General features: G+C 51.0%; 1 protein-coding gene across 4 annotated transcripts; it reads left to right on the top strand.

Annotated features, from left to right (window-relative positions):
- The first annotated feature begins 1,920 nt into the window (after positions 1–1,920).
- FLCN (folliculin) lies at positions 1,921–21,940 on the top strand. Of its 4 annotated transcripts, none has more exons than XM_033090239.1 (12): positions 1,921–2,112; positions 7,653–7,925; positions 9,436–9,582; positions 10,608–10,829; positions 11,720–11,880; positions 13,337–13,428; positions 15,074–15,264; positions 17,278–17,391; positions 18,267–18,390; positions 19,549–19,680; positions 19,817–19,922; positions 20,664–20,865. In XM_033090239.1, the coding sequence occupies exons 1-12, from the start codon at positions 2,044–2,046 to the stop codon at positions 20,863–20,865; spliced, it is 1,833 nt and encodes a 610-aa protein (XP_032946130.1). In that variant the 5' UTR covers positions 1,921–2,043. The 4 variants fall into 4 exon arrangements, with proteins under 4 accessions (XP_032946130.1, XP_032946131.1, XP_032946129.1 ...); XM_033090240.1 differs by lacking the exon at positions 1,921–2,112 and adding an exon at positions 2,119–2,270; XM_033090238.1 differs by lacking the exon at positions 1,921–2,112 and adding an exon at positions 3,992–4,508 and having other exon boundaries at positions 20,664–21,940.
- The last annotated feature ends 238 nt before the right edge of the window (positions 21,941–22,178 follow it).

Below are 22,178 nucleotides of genomic sequence, written 5' to 3' on the forward strand. Positions count from 1 at the left end.
CGTGGCTAATAGATGTTAGTTTCAAGAACACCTAACTCTGAAATGGGAAAATACAAGATTAGTAAAAAAAGAAAAACACCTGTCTTCCGGATTGAGGCAATAGAATATACAATCGGATTTCTTTTTAAAAATGGTATTAAGGGCGGCCAGAGGGCTCAGTTGGTTTGAGCACAAGCTCTGAACAGGCTTGCCAGTTTGCTTCCACATGGGCCAGTGAGCTGCACCTCCACAACTAGGTTGAAGACAACGAGCTGCCCCTGAGCTTCCAGAGGGGCAGCTGGATGGCTCAGTTGGTTAGAGCTTCGACTCTAAACAACAAGGTTGCCGGTTCAATTCCTGCATGGGATGGTGGGATGGTGGGCTGTGCCGCCTGCAACTAAGATTGAAAATGGCCTCTAGACTTGGAGCTGAGCTGCGCCCTCCACAACTAGAGTGAAGGACAACGACTTGGAGCTGATGGGCCCTTGGAAAAACACAATGTTTCCCAATATTCCCCAATAAATTTTTTTTTTTTTAAAAAAAACAGGGAAACTAATTGAACATTTTGGAGTTTGCTCTTTGCTCGTTAGCGTGGAAGTCAGTTAATCAGATTTGTATTCAGAATTGCTATGTGGCCATTTTCAATGGTGATTCCTGTTCACTTTGACAAGTGTTGGAAGTATTTTCTTTTAGAAATTGGGAAAGCCTCAATCGTACAAGGAGGCTGCAAATATTTCTTTAACCTTTCACTAAGACTTACAAAGATTTTACAAACTCAATGAAACTCAAGTATCTTAGCAAAAGTAAAAATAGAATTCCAAATCAGTATATCCTTGTGGGTTTTTATTGTTTGCTTCAGAAATTATCTTGTGACTACTAAAAAATATATGAAGTTTGTGCTAATCAAGAGGAATTGTATTGGTAAGAGTAATTAAACATAAATGCAATGTCTAACCTCATAATTCCATCCCATATGCCTAATCTTTTTTTAAAAACCTTGTCTTCCACACCAGTAAAAGAAGGCAGAAAACAAATTGCAATTTCTTTCATTTCTTGTGTCCTCCCTTCAGCATAACACGGAAATTCAGAGAGAGAGAAGTGACCTCGGCGATTTTAAAAAAAACGCAACCACACATTTGTACTTTACGAAGGCTGATGTTTTTCCCCCAACACTTCAGAACAACTACAATGGGGACACCCTGCCAGAGCCACAGCGACCAGGGTTCCCACAGTTGAGAGATAGCGGTCTTTGGATGGGACGGGACACAAGGTGGCAGCACCACCTCGCAGGCCAAGCCCAATTTTCTAGGGCTCGGGATCTGCCTCTCATCTCTACCCACATTACATCAGTCACCGATGACTTTCAAATTAATTTTTTAAGTAGAGTGAATAACTGGCGCGCAAGTTTAAAATATATCACTTAATAATTTATTTATATATTTTAAAAACTTGGAATACCACTCACGTAGGTGAGTCAGTGGGGGAAGGGGGAAAACATAGTCGTGCACATGCGCACTCCCTCCCTGCCCCACCTCAAGAAACCGATCTGGCCCTCTCACCAGCGTTGGGAGGGGAGGCGGTTCCTCGTGTCGCGTGACGACCGCCTCCTGCCCCCGGCCGGCACGTTCTACCGAAGACGGGGGTTCCTCGGCAATTTAATAAAACCAACTGTTTAAAAACCAACTTTAAAAGAAAATACAGACGTTTTTATAATGTTGAGACGTTCTCTTTCCTTTTGTCTTCAGTGTGGACCTAAAGTCCTAGGATGGCGATATTTTTTCCTCAAATTTCTTTAAAATATATATATATGTTTTTTTAATTTAAGCATTTCCCCCCTCTTGAAATGGTTTCCTCCAATAACCCCAGCGGGTGTGGGTTGAACCATTCCGTTCTCGGTGGGGGGTGCGGGACAGGGCCGGAGGCAGAGCGGGCTGCCGGCAGCTGCTTCAGGTTGCCGGGCTCGCGCGGCCTTCTCGGGTGTGGGGGACCTGGGGAGGATTCGCTCGCTCCGCGGCGTAGGGGCGCGCTCGGACGGTCCGTGCGCCCCCTCCGCAAGCTGGGCGGATGGTACGGCCCGGCCGAATCACGCGCCTCGGGTTCGGGGTTCGGGGCTGCGGCTGCTGCGGAACTCGGGTGAGTGCGGCGGTCGTGGGCAGAGCTGAGGCTGCCTTGCAGAGAGTGGGGCACCTGGGCTCGCGTGGAGCTGACGGGCGTCCTGCAGGGCTGGGCGCCGGGGCCGACGAACTCCACGAGGGGCGCAGGGCGGGCCGCGGGGCAAGACGCGCTGTCAGGTGCGCAGCGGCCCGAGTGCCAGACCCGCACCCGTCGGAATGCAGCTCCGCCGGCGCCGCGGTGGGCTCGCGGCCGGGGCAGGCCCCACCTGGTCCGTGCGGACAGAGGCCCCGAGCGGCGACCTGGCTCGTCCACTTAGTCCGAGGCGGGTCTGGGACTGGACCCGGGCTGTTGGGCTGCTTCTTGGAGGGGAACGGGACGCCTGGGTTCGGGCGAAGGGCCGAGAAAGGAGTGGGCGGTGGGGCTGGAGGGAGTCGCTTGTGGCAGGTCTGGGACCAGGAAGGGGAATGAGCCCCGGTGGCGAGGTCGGGACCTGCCGGCCATCGGGTTAGCTGAGGGGGCACAACTGAGTTTTGAGTAGGTGTGAGGTGGGTTCCTGCGTGATCGGGGTGGTTAGGGGCCAGACAGGAAGGGGATGCAGACACCCGAGGTGTGGAGGGAGGGGATGAGAAACGTGACCTGGGTTCAGCACCGTGGATTTGTTCTCCTTTAACGTTGCTGTGAGGCTGCACTCTTTGCCTGCCCCTCGTCCCCATCCCCCGTTTTTGCCTCACCTCTGGTTTAGGGGTGAGGGTGTGTGTCATAATTCCTTCTTTCCCAGGAGACATTCCGAGGGGGGCCTTCTGATGAGCTTCAGGCCCAGATCAGTGTTCTCCAGGGAGGGGAGAGGACATTTGTCTCCAGTTGGGTGGGTGTTGGCGGACACATCCTATTGCCTGGAAGAACGTTTAGCCCCGGGATAGGCTCCTTGTGGGTTGAGGTGCACGGGGGTCCTCAGCAGCCATCGGATGCAGGGGGCAAGGAGGGGCTGCTGAAAGGAACTACTGGTTCTCCAGTCCCTGGTGACATTCCAGGGTGGCAAGATGGACTCCATGTCACAGCAAAGAACATGATGGACACACGACTTTATCAGTGTCATCAAATAAGAGTAATAGTGGCACAAGTAGCATGTGAAACTGTTGGCTCTTCCAGTGTTATACGTCAGGGAGCTCTGTAAACAGAAATCCAAGTGAAGTCGGTAGATAGAGTAGAGCCACCCTGTGAGTGGGTCTGAGCAGGAAGTAATCCCCTGTGGAACTTTCCACCTTGGCTTGCTGGAATCCCAACAGGCTCCCCTGTGGGAGACTAGTTAGAGAAGCTGCAGGGGATTCTGATGCAGACCACTGGTTAAGAGCCATTTTAATACCTCAGTTAATTGCAGAGTATTCATACTTAACTGTTATCTTTAATCCTCTGTGGTCTTGTGAGAAGACCACAGGAAGTGGGGATTTAAATAGGTGCAGAGGGGGGGTGGGGGGGGACGCACCACAGAAGTGGGAGGACGGTTGGGACATCAGCGTCCAGGTCAGGCTCAGCCACTGTGGGAGCCGGACACGAAGAAGGACGCTGCTGCTTCTAGGTATTTGAGAACTTGCTTTGAGTATAATGTTGGATGGGTGAAGGTTTCTGCTTCTTCCTTATATTCTGGAAAGCTTGTTGGAAAGGAAGAACTGTTAGGCATACGCAAACCAGATTGTTTTTTTTCAGGAATGGGAGCATGAATAAAGAAGTGACCTCATGCTGCCCAGAATTTTGATTCCACTAACTGAGAGGTGGGGTTTGGCCCTCTGTTTCTCAGCTTTAGGGTGGTGCTCAGAGAGGTAAAGTAACGTGTTGACATCATGTGGCTGGTAAGGGCTGGAGACAGGCTTTTGTCCAACGCAGAAGGTCTGTGGGAGCAGAAGGTCTGTGGGACTCCGGAGCTAATTGTTATTTAGAGTACCCCACTGCCTTATAACCAAAAGTAGGACTTACATTGTACTTTTTTATGTTTCATATTTAACAAAAATATTTAAATATAACTATGTTTCAAGAGAGCCTTTATGAAGTACTGCTATAGAGGTGTAACTTCAGTCAAGGCTTTGTGTGCAGTGTCAGCCTGCTGTCAGCTACTGCTCAAAAGAGAAAGGCCTGCTAAGCCATGCAGAACCACTGGAACCCCCAAATCCTCTTTTGTGTTGCTCTAATTTGAGGTTGGCTGTAAGCTGCTTGAACTTTTTTTCATGCCACAAAGTGCATTGCCCTTAGAATTAGCTCTGGTTTTTTTTCTTTACCTAGAAAATGTCAGGTCTTAGAGCTGAAGTATGGCTGCCGTTGTCCTCCTTGACTCAGTTGGAAATGGCCTTGCATGCACTAGCCGAGGCAGGATGAGGGACGTGGTTCTGCTGAGGATAGAAGTTCGTATGGATGCGCTGCAGGTGGGGTGACCTGGGCCCAGGGCTGCTTTCATGTGGACGTCTTGCCCGAAGCCGTCTTTATTTCTCTTCTTTGTTTCTCCGAGGGAGACGTGGCCCCTTGTCCAGGGTGAACTCCTCTGCCTTTAGTTTGAGTCCCAATACCTGTCTTCAAGGTTCTTATTCCCTCAGTGGTTGCCTCACCGCCTCTTCCACAGTGGATTTGAAACCATTATTTTCCTTGACCTCCCTGTAAGGAGCCCCGTGGAACCTTTCTGTCAATTTGGTTTATTTGGTTCTGGTGACACGAGGCTCCTGGACTCGGGTTCCCCAGGGTTGCGTTTTTGAACCTCTCCTGCCTGTCGATACCCTTGATGAGCTCTCCACTTCTGTGGCAACAACTGTCATCTCTCTGTGGGCAGCTTCTAAATTCCCTCGTTTCTCCAACGCCTAGTGATTTGGTCCTTCCCGTGTGTTGGGAGCTGCTGTAGACAACACAAAGCCTCTCCCTTGGGGACGTTCATCCCACTGGAATCCAGCGGGGCGGGCATCGAGTGGTGGGCTGGAAGTGGGAGGTGACAGCTCTTCTGGGTGGGCTGACCGGGAGCTTCTCCTAGAAGGGGACGCGCAAGGAGACGCAGACTGGTGAGGAGGGGCGAGGCAGGAGAAGGCCGTGGGGGGTGTTCAGGGCCTTTCTCTCCAGGCCTGCCTTCTCTGATCCTGCGGTCCAGAATCTCCACGGAACTCGCAGGGCTTTCAACCCCATGTTCTCCCAGCTCTTAAACTCTGTCTTCTCTCCCACTGCCCACCTCCTGCAGAACAATCTACCCATGCCCCGGGTTTCCGTACCTGCCAGCCACCCGTCTCCCCATGTCTGATCGCTAGGCCTGACTTGCTGTCAGCACACCTGCCATTCTCTTCATATGTCTGTTCTGTGCCGGCCTCTGCCATTCCTGCTGTAACCACTTGAGTGTCAGCCCCTGCCCACATCAGCTGAGAGGTTGATTGCAAAACATCAGGTGGGTGGCACAGGGGGCAGGCAGGCTAGGCTGTGAGCAGGGCCAGCAGCAGGGAGGCTGCCCGGAGGCACATCCAGGGACACAGTGCAAATAGATTTTGAGGGTGCTGTCCGCCAGGGGACACCCCATCCCTGCTGTGCGTGTTCACACTGGCTGCTGCTTTGCCTCCTTTCTCGAGGTTCAGCGTCCCAGACAGGCACCTGTGACTGGCCGCGCCACGGCCGTGCCCGTGCTGCTTACGGGGTGAGGACAGAGGATTGTGATCTTTGGCTCCACAACGGGGGATGGGGTCCCCATAGGAGAAGAGGGTTTAGAACCTGGCCACTGTCCACTCCTCAGACATTCCGAAACTTAAATGATTCCCCATTGTTTTGAGCAAGGCTGTCCGATAGAACTTTCTGTGATGATGCACATGTTCCATGATCTGCACTGGCCTTTTAAAATGGTGACTGAGCCACGTGTGACCAGTGAGACTGAGGAAAGGGGCTTTTCATTTTACTTACATGTAAGTTGCCACATGACTCATGGTTACTGGATTGGACAACATGGGTCTAGAGAATACACGTTCCCTTTTTAGCTTGGCTTTCAGGCCCTTCTGTGTCACACGGGTCAGGCCAGCTGGGCTGCCACTGTCCTACATCTATGGCTTTGCTCCTGGGTTCTCTCATTTCCGGACCTCTCCTGCCTGTCAGCCGCGTGGACATGTTCCCACCTGGAAAGCCTTGCCCGATTTTCCCGACCAGAGGGCACTCGTGTCTGCGTCCCCATCCCCTCCCTCAGCGACGGACAAGCTGCTGACTTGCTGCCCAGGCCCAGCCCCCACGACCTCCTCCAGGACTCGGCCTCTCCCGTGATTCTGTTTTGCTCACTTTGTCTCTGGAGTAACCCGAGTTTGCTTCACTGTCTTTCGTTCTCTGTCCCCCTTGCCAGCTCTTTCTCTCCCTCACATCTAAGCTCTGGAGGGCCCCAGACCCCATCGAGGTGCTCCCATCCCCCCCAGGACTGCCCGCCCCCCTCCGCTCTGCCCCCAGATTCCATCAGCTCCTGTGGAGGCCCAGCAGGCACTGCCTCTTGCCCTGCCCCTCACTTGTTCTTCTCCTGCTGCCCACATTCCTTTAGCTTTGCTCCCGTCTTTACGCTCCCGCCCCACCCCTGAGCAGTGCTGGCTCTGCTATGGGAACAGCGTCACAGTCTGACTGTCCCTTACCACCTCCCACCGCCCACCCTAGCCCAGGCCACCGTCTCTTCTCCCGAAAGGCAGTGGGAACGCCACAGCTGGTTTCCCTGCTTCTGCCCTGGCTCCAAAGTCTCTTTCCTGCACAGCAGCCAGAATGATCCTTTTAAAATAAGATTCCAATGTATCATGTTTCTCATCAGAACCCACCAAAGGCTCTCCAATCTCTGAAAAAAATTCAGGGTCTTCCCATGGCCTGGAGGGGTACCCCAAATCTGCATCCCCCTACTTTTCTGTCCTCATTCCCTTAACTGCCGACGCTCATACCCCCAGTCACGCCCTGTCCTTGTCCCCCCATGGTTCTCTCTGTTCCCTCAGTTCTTGCTCCAGGAGCCCTTCTGTCTGAAACCGCCTCCCACCTCCTCCGGTGATTCTCTGCCCTGGGCCCTCTGTATTTTATTCCTGATGCTGTCATCCCAGGAGAGGAAGCAGCTCCTTGCGTCCCGCCCCTCCTAGAAGGGAAACTGTGAGGGCAGCATCACGGCACCTAAAACTGCCCAGGACCTGAGCAGGACAGCTATTGCTCAACAGCTGCTGCGTGAATAACAGCATCTCCTCCAGTGGCGTTTGCTGCATCGTCACTCACGAGTGTGTTGTCTCTCCGCCTCGTAGCCCTCGCAGTTCTAACGGAAAGGTTTTCTCTGTGATTGTTGAGTTACATTTTTCCTCCTGTTTGTTGTAACTCCTGACGGGCAGGGACCCTGTCCGTCTGTCTGTGTGTCTGTCTGGTTTCCCTACACTCAGTGCAGTGCTGGCACGGAGTAGGTGCTCCACTCGTGCTGCCCGGCTGGCGGACCTGCCTCTGCTGCCGGGAAGCCCGTTGATGACACCTGCCCAGGCCCTGTGCTCCAGAGTGGCCGGCAGTTTCTGGGCTGTGAAAGCGCTGGCGCTCACGGTGTCCCCTCCCACCCCCAGGCCTCGTGCTGTCTCCAAGGCACCATGAATGCCATCGTCGCGCTGTGTCACTTCTGCGAGCTCCATGGCCCCCGCACCCTCTTCTGCACCGAGGTTCTGCACGCCCCTCTTCCGAAAGGGGCTGAGAATGAGGACAGCCCTGGCCCAGGCGAACAGGCCGAGGAGGAGGAAGGCGGCATTCAGATGAGCAGTCGGACCCGCACCCACAGCCCAGCAGAAGGAGCCAGTGCGGAGTCCAGCAGCCCAGGGCCCAAAAAGTCGGACATGTGCGAGGCAAGTGTCTCTCGGGGCTGGGGACGTTTCCTTCTCTCCAGGGGCTCGTGCTGGTGCCTGTGCGTGGTGCCTCCCCCAGGTGGACAGCAGGCCTTGTGGCACAGTGGACGGAACCTCACAGAAGGTGTACTGTTCGGGTGATGTGTGCTGACCGTTCTCTGTGGACCCGGTTTGCTGCTTTTATGTCCCTTTGGCTCTCTCCTTTTATCCTGGCTTTGTCTTTTTCAGTCCGCTCTGTGCCAGCAGTTGGCACCACTACCACATTTGCCTTTCATCCCTCCCTTCTACACGCTCATGTGCACACCTGACTCTGATGCCCCAGTCTGGTGTTCTCGGGGAGCTTCCTCCTCGCGGGGTTCTGGGCGTTCCTCTTCATGCTGCTTCACGCACTCTGGGAAATGCAGTTGAACTTCCCTCACTGGCCATTTCTTCACGTGAGGGACCTGAGTTGGGCCACGCAATCAGGGGTAGTGTTGGATTCTTGCTCACACCAATGCTGACATCTGTGGCTTTCTCCTGAGACCCCTGCCATGTGGTTATGTCAGGATCGAGGACAGAAGCCAGCACAGAGAACTGTGTGAGCCACCTCACAGCTGTGAGCCTCAGTTTTGCCTTCTGTGTGATGGGCATTCTCACCGTAATTATCTCAGGGCTGTGCTTTGGATTAAATGAGGTAATTTATGCAGAGCTTTTCATAATACGAGGTGTAACAATTTAAGTTCGTGAACTTGCAACGATGTTGCTTACCTTTTTTGATATCAGAGGGATTATTCCTTATAAGTTTGTACCAATTGGACAAAGAGTTAACCAAGTTTACAATTTGGAAGGGCTGAAAAGTCTACGTGAAAAAGTTGGACGACCTGAACTTTTTGCAAACAATTCATGGCTCTTGTATGATGACAACGCACCAGCTCACACGGCACTATCTGTGAGGGAGTTTTTAGCCAGTAAACAAATAACTGTATTGGAACACCCTCCCTACTCACCTGATCTGGCCCCCAATGATTTACTTCTTTACCTTAAGATAAAGGAAATATTGAAAGGAAAACATTTTGATGACATTCAGGGCATCAAGGGTAGTATGACAACAGCTCTGATGGCCATTCCAGCAAAAGAGTTCCAAAATTGCTTTGAAGGGCGGACTAGGCCCTGGCATCGGTGCATAGCTTCCCAAGGGGAGTACTTCAAAGGTGACTGTAGTGATATTCAGCAATGAGGTATGTAGCACTTTTTCTAGGATGAGTTCGTGAACTTAATTGTCTGACCTTGTACCTGGTACACAAGCGCTCAGTAGAGTAGATCTGTTACTCGACTCTTTGACAACCTTTGTGATCTTTGCATCCTGGTTGTCCTATTCAGGAAACACTGAAATCCTCAGATAAGTGTAACTACAAGCCAGTTATTTTTAAAAGAAAATAGATTGAGTTTTCTGCTTCAGGTTTGCATACAAGTAAGAAAGTGTGTTGCCTGCTTCCCGACTGACTGTTTTCCTTTTCCTTCTCATGGGCAGGGCTGCCGGTCACTTGCTGCAGGGCACCCCGGTTATATCAGCCACGATAAAGAGACCTCGATTAAGTATGTCAGCCACCAGCACCCCAACCACCCCCAGCTTTTCAGCATTGTCCGCCAGGCCTGCGTGCGGAGCCTGAGCTGTGAGGTGAGCGCCGACGATGTGGGAAGGGAGGTGGCTGCCTCAGGGTCCCACCCACTCCCAGATGCCCTGCACAGGTGCGGTGTTGCTCCGGGAAGGAAGGTGGAAATCAGTTCTGTCAAGAAGAGGGTGGGCAAATCAGTGAGCGGGCAGCTCAAGGTAGCCTCTTCTCCAGAAACCTCCAAAATACATTGTGTTGGACTCGAGTTTCCTAAATGGTTGCTGGCTTATCATTTGAAGGATCAAACTTTTATTATTTATCCATTCTTCATGGATGTGTTTCTAAGATCTGGAATGTTTGTGGGACATGTAGTTCACTTGTTTTATTTTCTAGTCATCATGCTCTTAGTCCCTCCTGGGGAGGGAATCCATGTGTTTCTAAACTGCATGGCCGCTGTTGCTGAGTTTTACTCGTAGCTCTTACGTTTTGATCTGTCCCAAGAATTCGTAATCCACTTTCTGAGACTTCCTGTCACCACCCCACTTGATCAGACATGCCGAGCTGCCTCGCTCTGAGGTCTCGCTTCCTGTTCCGGTGCACCTGCCTTCGGCAGTCCTTCTGATTTCTTGCTGCAAATCTGCTGGGGGTGCGGCTGGTCATGTCCGATACGCGTGTAAAGTGAGTGATGATGTCACGAGGGAGACCTGAGTTCTCTGCCACAAATAAAGTGTGCAAATCTTATTCGATGGACTCTCAGTGGCTGTTTTCACTGCCAGCTCTCCGGTGTATTCCAGATGAATGATGTGGCAAATGTGCATCTGGAAGGGTAGAATATTTGTACAGGAGTTACTTCTATCTCACGGTGGAGGAAAGTTTTGAACCTGCTTTACTGGCCCTTGCAGTCCATGATAACAGACGTTATCTTTAGAAAGTTTGATCCCAGCAGCAGGTGAAAGCAGAGTTTTCCTCTCATCCCCGCCCTGCCCATGCTCTCTAAGTAGCGGTGGCTAATTCGTGCAGAAGGAAGGGTTTGAGCGGGAGCTGTGTTTTTCTGTGACTGTGTCCTGGAGTGGCGGTGCTTCTGTTCCAGGTCTGCCCTGGCCGTGAAGGCCCCATCTTCTTTGGGGACGAGCAGCATGGGTTCGTGTTCAGCCACACGTTCTTCATCAAAGACAGCCTGGCGAGGGGCTTCCAGCGCTGGTACAGCGTCATTACCATTATGATGGACCGGATTTACCTCATCAACTCCTGGCCCTTCCTGCTGGGGAAGATCCGCGGGATCATTGATGAGCTCCAGGGCAAGGCACTCAAGGTGAGCCCGGGGCGGGGAGTGGTGGCGGTGGGCACAGAGCTGTGTACTGGGGCGGTGCAAGCACGTGGCCCGGGGCCGCTGCTGTGCCTGAACTGTAACCTCCAGCTTCCAGAGTCGGCTCGTGGGCATAAGCCTCGCGGGGTCAGTGAGTCCTGCCTGCTTTCCTGGTCTCTCTCGAGTCCATTGTTCTGGTTATCATGCAACTCTGGCTTCTTTGCCGCAGTCAGACACCCTGGTTTTATCCCCGTCTTTGCTCCCTCTCACCTTCATTCTGAAAGCCTGTGCAGTAATTGTGTTGCAGCCCCACCAGCTAACGTAGACCTTCAGCTTCGGCATTACATCTCTCAGGACGCGCCTGGCAACAAACAGCCTCAGCAGCTTAAACCTCAGCGGCTTAAAACCAGTCTTTTTCTTGTTCACGTGTCATGTCCATTGCGGGGCAGCGGGGTATCTGCTTGTAAGCGTCTCAGCAGGTGGGGCAGCAGCCATAGTGCGTGTTGCTCATGGCCGGTTGGAGGGCACAAAGGGCCCTGGTCCCACGCCCCACACGAGCTCTGAGTAGTGAATGCCCCGTGTGCCTGTAGGGGAGGGCTAGAGATACTCCGAGAGCATCAGTAACGACCACCTCGAGCACACGTGCCGCCTGAGTACCCGTGGTGCCTAATGAGTTGGTTGTAAGCCCGGGGCCAGGAGAAATTCTTAACCAGTTCCTTTTCTCAGGCGGCTTCTGATCTGGCTGGGGAAGCAAAGCATTCTGGCAGGAATTAGAAGACATGGCATTTTCTGCACTCTGCATCAGGGAGCAGAATGCGACAGCCTTCAGGAGAACGAGCTGGGCTGCTCGCTCGTTTTGTTTCATTAACAGGCTTCCCCTTCCCTGTGCATTTCAGGTGTTTGAAGCAGAGCAGTTTGGATGCCCCCAGCGTGCCCAGAGAATGAACACGGCTTTTACACCATTTCTGCACCAAAGGAATGGTAACGCTGCTCGTTCACTGACATCCTTGACAAGCGATGACAACCTGTGGGCATGCCTCCACACTTCCTTCGCTTGGTAATGAGAGTCTCCGGTTGCTTAGCAACAGTTGGAATAAGTGCAGTCACAGTGTGTTGATTGGATTGTGCATGAGTGCAGGGAGGCAGTTGTTGAATGAGTTAGTTCCTGGTGCCTCCGTGGTGTGTCCCTTCAGTGAGCCTAGAACTGGGTGCAGTTCCCCCACGCCCACCCCAGCATGTGCAGGACGGAGTCAGGCGGAACTCACTTCCCAGGGATATGTTTCAAATGATATTTCCATTCCAAGACCAGCGATGTGCTCCCTTCTTTGTAGAGAGCAGTAAGCGTTTGTCTCCCGCAGCTCTTGTGGGTCAGGCGTCGGAGAGGCTCAGCTGGCCGGGTCTGGCTTAGCTGCCGAGCAGTGTTTGGTCAGCCAGGCTGCAGCCCCTGAGGCTTTGGCTGCCCACGGGCCTGGCAGGTGGGTGCAAGCTGTGAGCAGGAGGCCTCAGCTAATGGCCGTGTGGACACACGAGCTGACGTCCCTCGGAGTGAGTGAGCCAAGAGAGACTGGCTGGGATCTGCAAGGTCCCCGAGCCGGCCTCGGCACTCCCCCGGTCACTTCCTGCACATGCTGCTTGTGGGGAATGTGCTGTGTCAGTAACGCCAGGCTCCTCAGGAGCAGAGGATGAGGCTCCATCTTTTGAAGGGAGGAGTATCAATGAATCCGTGGACATATTTGAAAACATCGCAGGTTGTCCTCTGGCCACAAATTGTTGTTTTTCTCCCTTTGCGAGGTACATTCCTTCCAGAGACTCCCCGAATCCTCATTCCTGTGCAGTGTCAGCTTGCAGTCTAGGGTCTTGTTTCATCTAAAGCAGGGCCTGGTGTGCATGAGCACCTCAAATGTAGAAGGATCCTGAGTGCAGCTCCGAGGGCCGCGAACTAAAAAGGAAGAGTCCCCCGCACCTGACACACTTTGCTCCTGTCTTTTAAAACTCACTTCTATTAAGGAAATGTTTCACCAGCCCAAAGTAGAATGAAGAGGACAATGAACGGCTCGTCCTCGTCATCCAGGTTTAGCGTCACCAACATGTTACTCCTCTTTCATCTGTCCCCTCACTTTTTTCTCTAGAATTTTTTTAAAGTAAGTGTTAATTGTATCATTTCAGCCATAAAGCCATGATCATGCCCGACGAAATGGACTGATTCCTTAGCCCAGTCCGTGTTCACCTTTCCTTTTTTGCCTCGGAGTTGACCTTTGAATTGGGTTCGAAATACCTTCGGCTACAGCAGCTCCTCGCCCTCCCTCCCAGCCCCTGATTTTCTGATGCTCTTTATCGGAGGACCTGGGTCATTGGTCCTGTGGAGTCTCCCTTTTGGATTTGGCTGGTTGTCGCGGTGTTGCTCAAAGCCATTTCCTGTATTTTCTGTAAACTGGTAGTTAGACCAAAAGGCTCATTTGGCGTCAGGGTTGGTTTTTCTTTTGGCAAGAACACATTCTGGCTTTGTGCTCCAGGCTCCTGAAAGCGTGTGGCAGCCGGCTGACGGAGAAGCTCCTGGAGGGCGCCCCCACCGAGGACACCTTGGTTCAGATGGAAAAGCTTGCAGGTGAGCCGGGAGGTGCTGGTGCGGGAAGCCTTTGCCTGCGGTGGCTGTTGGGGACCATCTCAGCCACCCAACCCTCCTCCGTGCTGGCAGAAAGAGCGGGCAAAGCGGACCTAGGAGCAGCATCTGCAGAAGTTTGCCCTGTAATCCTGGTGTTTTATTGTGATTTCCTCTCATTGTCCTTGACAGTCACCTGGAAGTGTGGGACCCCAGGTGGGTTAGGAAAACCCACCGATAGGGCTGGCAGTCTGTCAGAGGACTGATTGATGGCAGGTTTTCAATTACTGTTTTATCGTTAGCCAAGGGCTTGGCCTTTCTAGACAGTCTCGTATTCTTTGCTCTTTAACAATAAAATGTTATGCTCCAGTTGGACCCAAGATTTTCATCAAGGAAGGGCGTGGTTCCCACACCTCACTGGTATCTGGGAAACCGCCCCCCCCCCCCCAGGTTCACAATGAGATGTCCATGTCTGGGGCTCGGACCTCTTCTAAGTAACTTCCGAGGGGATTCTGGTGCAGTAGAAACCAGCCAGGAGCTCATCTCGATCTGGCTGTGCTTTTCCTTCGGTGATGATTGGATTTTTGGTGATGTAGGTCCACAGACTCAACTGCAAGGTTGAGTAAGCCAAACTTGTGGTGCACATTGTGTCTAGTTTGTTACTAATAATGCTTGATATGCTTCAGTTTGCAAATAAGTGACCTTCTTAATAAGTTGGAAATGTTTCGAGGTTACTCCTGTAGCCAGGTGCCTTGTACACACTTGCATTCAAACATGCTTTCCTGAGTAGGGAAAGGAGGAGAGTTTCAGGAAGAGCAGAATATGCTCAGAAAAGACAAAACCTTGCAGTCCACCTTCATGTCTCATGGATTAATCGACCCTAGAACCATTTAGTATTGTACTGATTGCAAATTTCTAGGCTAGTGAAAGTGGCAGTAGTAGTCCATTGGTGAGATTAATTTATACAGAGAGCCAAACATATCAGGAGATACACTGTTAGGAGAGAGAAATGTAGGCTTGCATGGAGGGCTCGCTGTCATTCTTGGATTGTATTCTGGTCACGAAGGTGAGCATTGGGGTTTGGGGCACACACTTTGGAGTCAGCCAGAGCTGGCTTCAGATCCTGCCTCTGCTGCTCTGGCTGTTCCCATGTGCATGGACCTGGCCCCTCGTAGGTCTCACCATTAGTGAGGGTTGTCATGAAGGCTAATTAAAGTAACAGATATTTCTGTATCTTTAAAATGAGAGAGACCTTAGGACAATTGAAGGGATTAAATGAAATAATGTGTGGAAGCCCTTAGAGTAGCGCCTGACCGAGGACACACTCAGTAAATACGGGCTGTCATCATTCTTACTGTTGGTTGGAATTTTCCCACCAGCAGTGAGCAGCTCATGCTTTCCAGTGCAGAGTGAGGTACTGGGCTGGGTGCACAGCAGACTGAACCCCGCCCCCCCCACCCCCCGTGGCCCACCGAAGGCTCCTAGGCAACAAATAGACAGCTAGCCCAGATCAGCAGTCAGCAACCTGCTGGCGGTTTAACCATGAGCTGCCTTGGGCTGAAGTGGGCACATAAAGAGACTGTTGCATCCAGGGAATGAAGAAATCCAAGGGCAGCACGTTCCATAATTGTCTTTGTCATCCGTCTTGCAGAGTTGGAAGAGGAATCAGAGAGCTGGGACAACTCTGAGGCTGAAGAGGAAGAGAAGGCCCCTGTCTTGCCGGAGGGTGCAGAAGGGCGGGAGCTGACCAAATGCCCGACGGATTCTTCTTTGCTTTCAGACTGTGGAAACTGGCAGCCCCGAAAGCTGTCTGTCTTTAAGTCCCTTCGGCACATGAGGCAGGTAGGTGGCAGACGGGAAGCTCCAGTCAGACCCAGGAGAAGAGCCCAGTCCTCCCTCCAGCATACCGTCCTCGGGACCCATCATGTGCCAGACCTCACAGAGCCTGGTGGCTTAGAAGTAACCAAGAAGCTCCCTGGTGGGTGGCTGGGACGACAGTGGCGTCGGGCTGTCTTAGCCGCAGCAGCAGACTTCCCTTTTAGTGATTCTGTAGGTGTTTTCTTTAAAGAAAGACCTGGGTGGATGGTTGGCTTCTCATGTCCGCTAATCTTATTCTAGAACCTTCCAAAGGAACTGAAGAGCACTTTTTTGTTGCATGTAGCCTAGACACTTTGGAAATTGAAAACAATGGCTGTTCTTACATGTTCAACCATAGCAATTGCATCTGAACAATGGAACATCATTAAGCACAAGAAAGAAAGCACGCAGTGTGTTGTATAGGATGGTGTGTATATTTATAGTCCTGCACCACTTAACGACGCGGGTACGTTCTGAGAAATGCCTGGGTAGGCGATTTCGTCCTTGTGCGAGCGTCCCAGAGTGCACTTCCATGCACCCAGACGGTGTCGCCCATGCTGTAACTGCACGTGCTGTACTTTTATATGACAAGCAGTGCAGTAGGCTGTTTACACCAGCATCACCACAAACACATGAGTTGTGTTACTACGGGACAACGGCTGTGATGTCCCAAGGTGATAAGAATTTTTCAGCTCTATTAAAATTTTCTGTTTTTTAAATTTTATTGGGGAATATTGGGGAACAGTGTGTTTTTCCAGGACCCATCAGCTCCATGTAAAGTCGTTCTCAATCTAGTTGTGGAGAGCGCAGCTCACTGGACCATGTGGGAAACCAATGGGTGACCTTGGTGTTATGAGCACTGCGCTCTAACCACTGAGCAACCAGCCGCCCCAGCTCTGTTATAATTTTATGGGAGCACCGCCATGGTATGTGTGGTCTGTTGTTGACCAAATAGCGTTACGTGGCGTGTGGCTGTGTATGTGTATACCAAGGACAAAACAGAAGTCTCACGCGCAGCAATATGGACCATGGTCATATTTGGTCATGGGGAGGAAGGGCTCCCCAGATTACAAGGGCAGGTCGTCCCTTTTTATAATATTCTATATTTATTTTTATAATAAGCATGAATTTTATCAGAAGATAGTTATTTCTATTTTGAATGGCAGGTGCTCTGTGGGACTTCTGGATGAGAAACAGTCATCCATCAAAGTTATGTATTTGGCTGAAATCATCCTTGTTGATTGCTTACATGGATTAAAGTTTGAAGGACTCTTGAATTCCCCTGGAGGTGGGAGTGCTTTGAGGCTATTGTGGGTTAGTGAAAGGTAGTATTGTAGCCTTCTTTTTTCTCCCCTGTGTTTATAAGCCATACGACAACAGACTGAATTCTTTTAAAATGTAAGTGACGTGGAAGTTAATAAAAGGTGGGTTGGGGAGGGGCTGCTCTAGATTAAAGCAGAATGAGGACAGGACAAGTGAAAGCATCATGCTGCTTTAACAACTCCGGGACTGAAGGAGTACTAGCTACAAAGGACACTGTTAGTGATTTGGGGCTCTGGATATTGGGTGTATTCCATCAGTGTGGCATTTCTGGGTGTGGTACGTATTGGGTTTGTGTAGGAGAAGCCCTTGTTCTTCTTGGGTGCTGAAGGGTCACGATGCCTGCCACTCACTTTCAAATGGTTCAACACGTAGAGAAGGTAAATGTTGCAGAAAGCTAATACTTTTTCTGCTTCAAGATTTTGAAAATAAAGTTGGGAAAAAGATCTTACAAAATGTGCAAGAGTTTTTGGACCAGGCTTTTAGGTGCAAGTCCAGGGACTTCCACCTGCCTCCGGCTGGGCAGGTCACTCAGCCTCCCCATGAAGATAAGTGGCTTTCTCTCTCCTGACCCATCTTCCTTCACTACACAGAGCAAGTTTCTAGACAAACACACACATAACGTCAATTGGACAGAAAGAAAATTCAGAGCACAAAGCACTGAACTCTGTTTTTCAGGTCCTCGGTGCCCCATCTTTTCGCATGTTGGCCTGGCATGTTCTCATGGGGAACCAGGTGATCTGGAAAAGCAGAGATGCGGATCTCGTCCAGTCAGCTTTTGAAGTGCTTCGGGTAAGAGTAGCTTTTTTCTTAACGTGTTTTGTAGCAGGACAGTATTTGTCTAGTGGGTTTTTTAAAAAATCCTGACTTTTGCTGTGAATGTTAGGATGCATCGATGGCTTAGTACAAAGTTTCATGCCTGAATCTAAGATCTGTGTTTTTCCCCCACTATTAAAATTGGCACCTATTGATGGTTATTTCCAGTGGAAGGAGCCTGTGCTGTCCTGAAAGATTGATAACTAATCACCTTATCTCCCCCTCAATCCCGGACCCACTCTCAGAAGCCATCGGCGTTCTGTTTCTCTGCACAGAGCGATCTCAATGGGTGGGATGCAGGGGTAGCATGCTGTCTCCCTCCCAGAGGTGTGGTGGGTGCCAGGGCCTGAGCTGGGCTCTGATGTATTTAAGTCGTCAGAAAGGATGTGCGTGTCTGCCCTCTGCCTAGGCCTGTGAGGGCACAAAATGAATATGACACAATCTCTCAAAAAAGCTTATCATCTCTTTGTGGGATGAGGGAAGAGACAAATATTTGAGAAATAAAAGAATCATATAAGAATGAAGACAGAATGAGGACAGGACAAGTGAAAGCATCATGCTGCTTTAACGACTCCGGGACTGAAGGAGTACTAGCTACAAAGGACACTGTTAGTGATTTGGGGCTCTGGATATTGGGTGTATTCCATCAGTGTGGCCTCAAGCAGGAGACCGCACGAATCGTGTATGACCAATGGCCAGGAGACACCCCAGTGGGGCCAAGTGACCAGGGCGCCTTCTGGGAGGAGCGAGCTTTGCATTGGGCTGCAGAGGGCCTGTGGGGTGTGGGTGATGGAGACGCGGGGCGGGGGGTGTCGCCACTGGTGTCGGCTCTGAGTGGCTCTGTCCTCTAGAGCATGCTGCCGGTGGGCTGTGTCCGCGTCATCCCGTACAGCAGCCAGTATGAGGAGGCTTATCGCTGCAACTTCCTGGGCCTCAGCCCGCACGTGCAGATCCCCGCCCACGTGCTGTCGTCAGGTGCGTGCCTTTCCGGTTGGCCTGTCCCCGAGCTGCAGGGCTCAGCAGTGGAACTGGAACTGGATCTTCGCTGTGCTGGCCCCACATTGGAGGACCAGCTTTCCCACTACCGGGCCTGTTTTCTGTCTTTAAAACGGGGACAGGTTGGACTGGACACCCTCATAATAAGGGTGCTTTGATGGGGTGGGGTTTTTAGTTGGGGCAGGTTGGGGTTTTTAGTCCTGGGGGTGGGAACACAGGTGGGTGTCAGGATTGGGGTACCATCCTGGTGAATGAAAGTCGGAGATGCCATGGAGATTCTGGAGGCCGTGGGGCTGTGGCAGCATTGCTGTCAGATTGCGTACGTCTCGTGGCCTTCCTTTCCTCTCACTGTTCTGTCACACTTCTTTACTTCTCCAAGTTTTTGTTCCTTTCGTGTGCCTTAAATGTGTCCTTGACATTCATTAGTAGAGTGGAACTTGCGCAGTCCGGCTCCGCCCTCAGTACGGACAAGCTTCTCTAGGCAGAGAACCAGGAAGCGAATCAGCAGCCCTCTCTTTTGCTTTGGGAAGTTCCTGAGTCAGCCTGGGTGCAAAGGCTGGCATCCCCAGCAGTCGGGCCTTTGAGCCCGTAGGTGAGGGGCCGTCGTGCTCATGGGCGACCGGGAAGTCGGTCGGTGGGCATTTGGCCCTCAGCAGCCCTGAGCATCTCCCTCAGCCCCCGGGCTGGGTCCTGAGTCCCTGTGAGGCTGGGCCTTTTTTCTGGGTAGACTTGGGAATGTAGGCTCTGGTTTCAGACATGGGCTTGAAATTCTTACCACTGCCAGCTGTGTGACTTAGCAAGTCACTTAGCTGAGTCTGTTTCCCTGTCTATAAAATGGGGTAATAGTGGGACTGCTCTCTAGCGCTAGGTCACTGGGCTGTTTAGTGTTAAGTGAATTGAGGTACATAACATACTGAGTAGTTACCGTAAAATAATATATTGTTGCTTTAGTTGAAGCAAAATGAACCCTTCACTACCCACAAATAGACTAGAGGTTTGAAATGCCAAAGCAATCATCTCAGAAGCCTGGAGTTTGTCCTGGTTGATCTGAGACAGTTTGCAGCGGCAAATGAGGTGGGCTTGTTGAAGGGACCAAGGGGCCCACTGAACCGAGCGGTGCCGTTTGTGTCACCACAGAATTTGCTGTCGTGGTGGAGGTCCACGCGGCTACTCGCTCCTGCCTCCACCCAGTCGGCTGTGGCGATGACCAGTCTCTCAGCAAGTACGAGTTTGTGGTGACCAGTGGGAGTCCTGTAGCTGCAGAGCGAGGTGGGTGCTGCGGAGCGGGGCTGCCTTTCACCAGCTGGAGAGCGGGAGGCAGGGGCGGAGGCGGCCTCTCGCCGCGGGCTCACCCCTCCCGCCGCGCTCACCTCCCGCCGCGCTCACCTCCCGCCCCTCTTCCCAGTGGGCCCGACCATCCTGAACAAGATGGAAGCTGCTCTGACCAACCAGAATCTGTCTGTGGATGTGGTTGACCAGTGTCTCGTCTGCCTCAAGGAAGAGTGGATGAAGTAAGTCCACAGCACCTGGCTCCCAGAGTCTTTGCTTTCTCAGTGGGGAGGGCTGGATAGCTGGCAGCAGTATGTCTGCTGAGGAAAACCAGAAGCTGTTTCCAGAAAAAGAGGTGAGGCCGAGGTCACAGGAGAGGAGTCGAGAGGAGAGGGTAAGAGCATGAGTTCAAATGCCAGCTCCGCTACTTAATATTTATTAGCTGGGTGGCATGCAGCCAGTGACCCGCTGCCCTCAAGCTTCAGGCTGCGTCATTGTGAGATGGGGGGTGGGGGGAGGACAGCTGCCTCCAAGGGAAGCAATGCTTTTTGCTGTTTAATCAACTTTAAAATCTGAAAAATAAATAGATATTCCTTTTTTCTAAAGCAAGTTATTTTATTCCTGCCTTCTTAGTAATTTTTTGTCAAATTTAAATTAGTCAAACGTTGTCCTAATTTCAAATAAAACAGTGAAGCTTAGGAGCAACCAATTCCTTTCATGAATTTAAGGAAATTTTTCTTTTCTCCTTTTTCGCCGTTTTGATGCATCAGCCCTATTACCCAGGGTTCTAAGTGGTGGGCACATTAGAGATGCTGAGGTGAGCAGGTGTGGGCTGCCACCTTGCCGTCTTACGTCTTCTGAGTATTTGAATTCCGGCTCCGTTTGCAGAGCTGTTGTTGGTCTGGAAGACATGCAGTCCCTAGGACCAGAATTCCGGTGATTGTGCTGTGGGATCTGAGTGTTTTGTTTTTGGTTCTCTACAGCAAGGTGAAGGTCCTTTTCAAATTCACCAAAGTGGACAGTCGACCCAAAGAGGACACACAGAAGCTCCTGAGCATCCTCGGAGCGTCTGAGGAGGACAACGTCAAACTGCTCAAGTTCTGGATGACGGGCCTGAGCAAAACCTACAAGTCGCACCTCATGTCCACAGTCCGCAGTCCCACTGCCTCAGAGCCTCGCAGCTGATGCCACTGTGGGAGTCTGTCTCTGTGTCTGTCTGGGGAGTGCTGGCGGCCCTCCTTGCCATGGAGCTCAGGAGCGGGTCTCTGGTAGCAGTCACAGGCCGTCCTCCCATTTCTGAACTGCTGGCACAGAGCTGTTTTCTAGCAAGGAATGGAAACTGTTGGGGCTGAACTTTGCCTGTGTGTGGGATTTGGGCCTGACGTACTTCTTGGTACCATCCCACAAGCTGTTTCAGTTGGTCCAGCCTGAAGAGGACAGTGGCAGGCTTGTCACAACGGATGGGTCCCCTGCATTTGTGCACCTCTGTGAGAGAAGACTAAAGAAAACATGCGTCTGATGCCTGTCGTGGAGTTAGATCTCAACATTTATGGAGTAAACGTGCCAGGCCAGTTCTGACTTGGGTATTTTAGCCACAATATCATGCTCTCTCTGAAGGTTAACATTGGAAACTTTCTATTCTGAAGTTCAGCAAGTTTTCCAGGGTTTATATGAGTGTGTGTATGTTTTGCTCGAGTTGTGAATTTTCAGGACAGATGCTGGTCCTTAGTCGTTGTTAGTAATCTGGTTTTGAGTTAGGGCTCTGGAAAAGGCTTTCGGGGATGGAGTAGATGTGTTCCTCATCTTTGGATCTTCTGGAATTCATCTTCTGAAGTCATGTGACTACCAGGTCTTCTGGCCATGCTCTCCTGAGGTTGCTTTGAAAGTACCCTGTAGCTTGAGAACAAGCTTCTGATCTTTGTTACACAAAGATGATATTTTGCTGAAATGTTCAGTGGAGCTGTTTGACTTGACTAACTCACTGTGCATGGAGTTCAGAAACCCACCATAATTTTATTCCACATCACTTGCCATTTATTACTTTATTAAACATTTACACTTGGCTATGGTTAGTTTTCAGAGTATGGTGATTTAAGATTAAGAGTTTCATCGTTCCAGTATGCATTTTTGATAAAAGTTCATTAGAGAGATTTTCCAGCAGTTTTTATGATTTTTTTTTTGCTTGTTTTAATTTATGTTTAACCTGAAGACTTAAGTTTTTATGACTAGATATCTGTATCATGCAGTAAAGATGTATTTTTATAAACTGTTGACTACATGGTTTTATTGGTTTGATAACTAAAGTTTTCTTGAGATCAATCACAGAAAAGATTATGGATAAAGTAATACCAATGATGATATAACTATTTTGGAACTTGGGTCTATGAAAGGCTTGTAACTTTCAGGGAAAGTTGTTAATTTTGGTCAATTTCAGCTCTTGGCACCCCCAACCACATGGCAGGCAGTGTTCATGTGTTCCTGCAACAGCTTGGGCTGCT

This window comes from Rhinolophus ferrumequinum, chromosome 21, assembly GCF_004115265.2.
Source record: "Rhinolophus ferrumequinum isolate MPI-CBG mRhiFer1 chromosome 21, mRhiFer1_v1.p, whole genome shotgun sequence".
NCBI classification, from domain to species: domain Eukaryota; kingdom Metazoa; phylum Chordata; class Mammalia; order Chiroptera; family Rhinolophidae; genus Rhinolophus; species Rhinolophus ferrumequinum.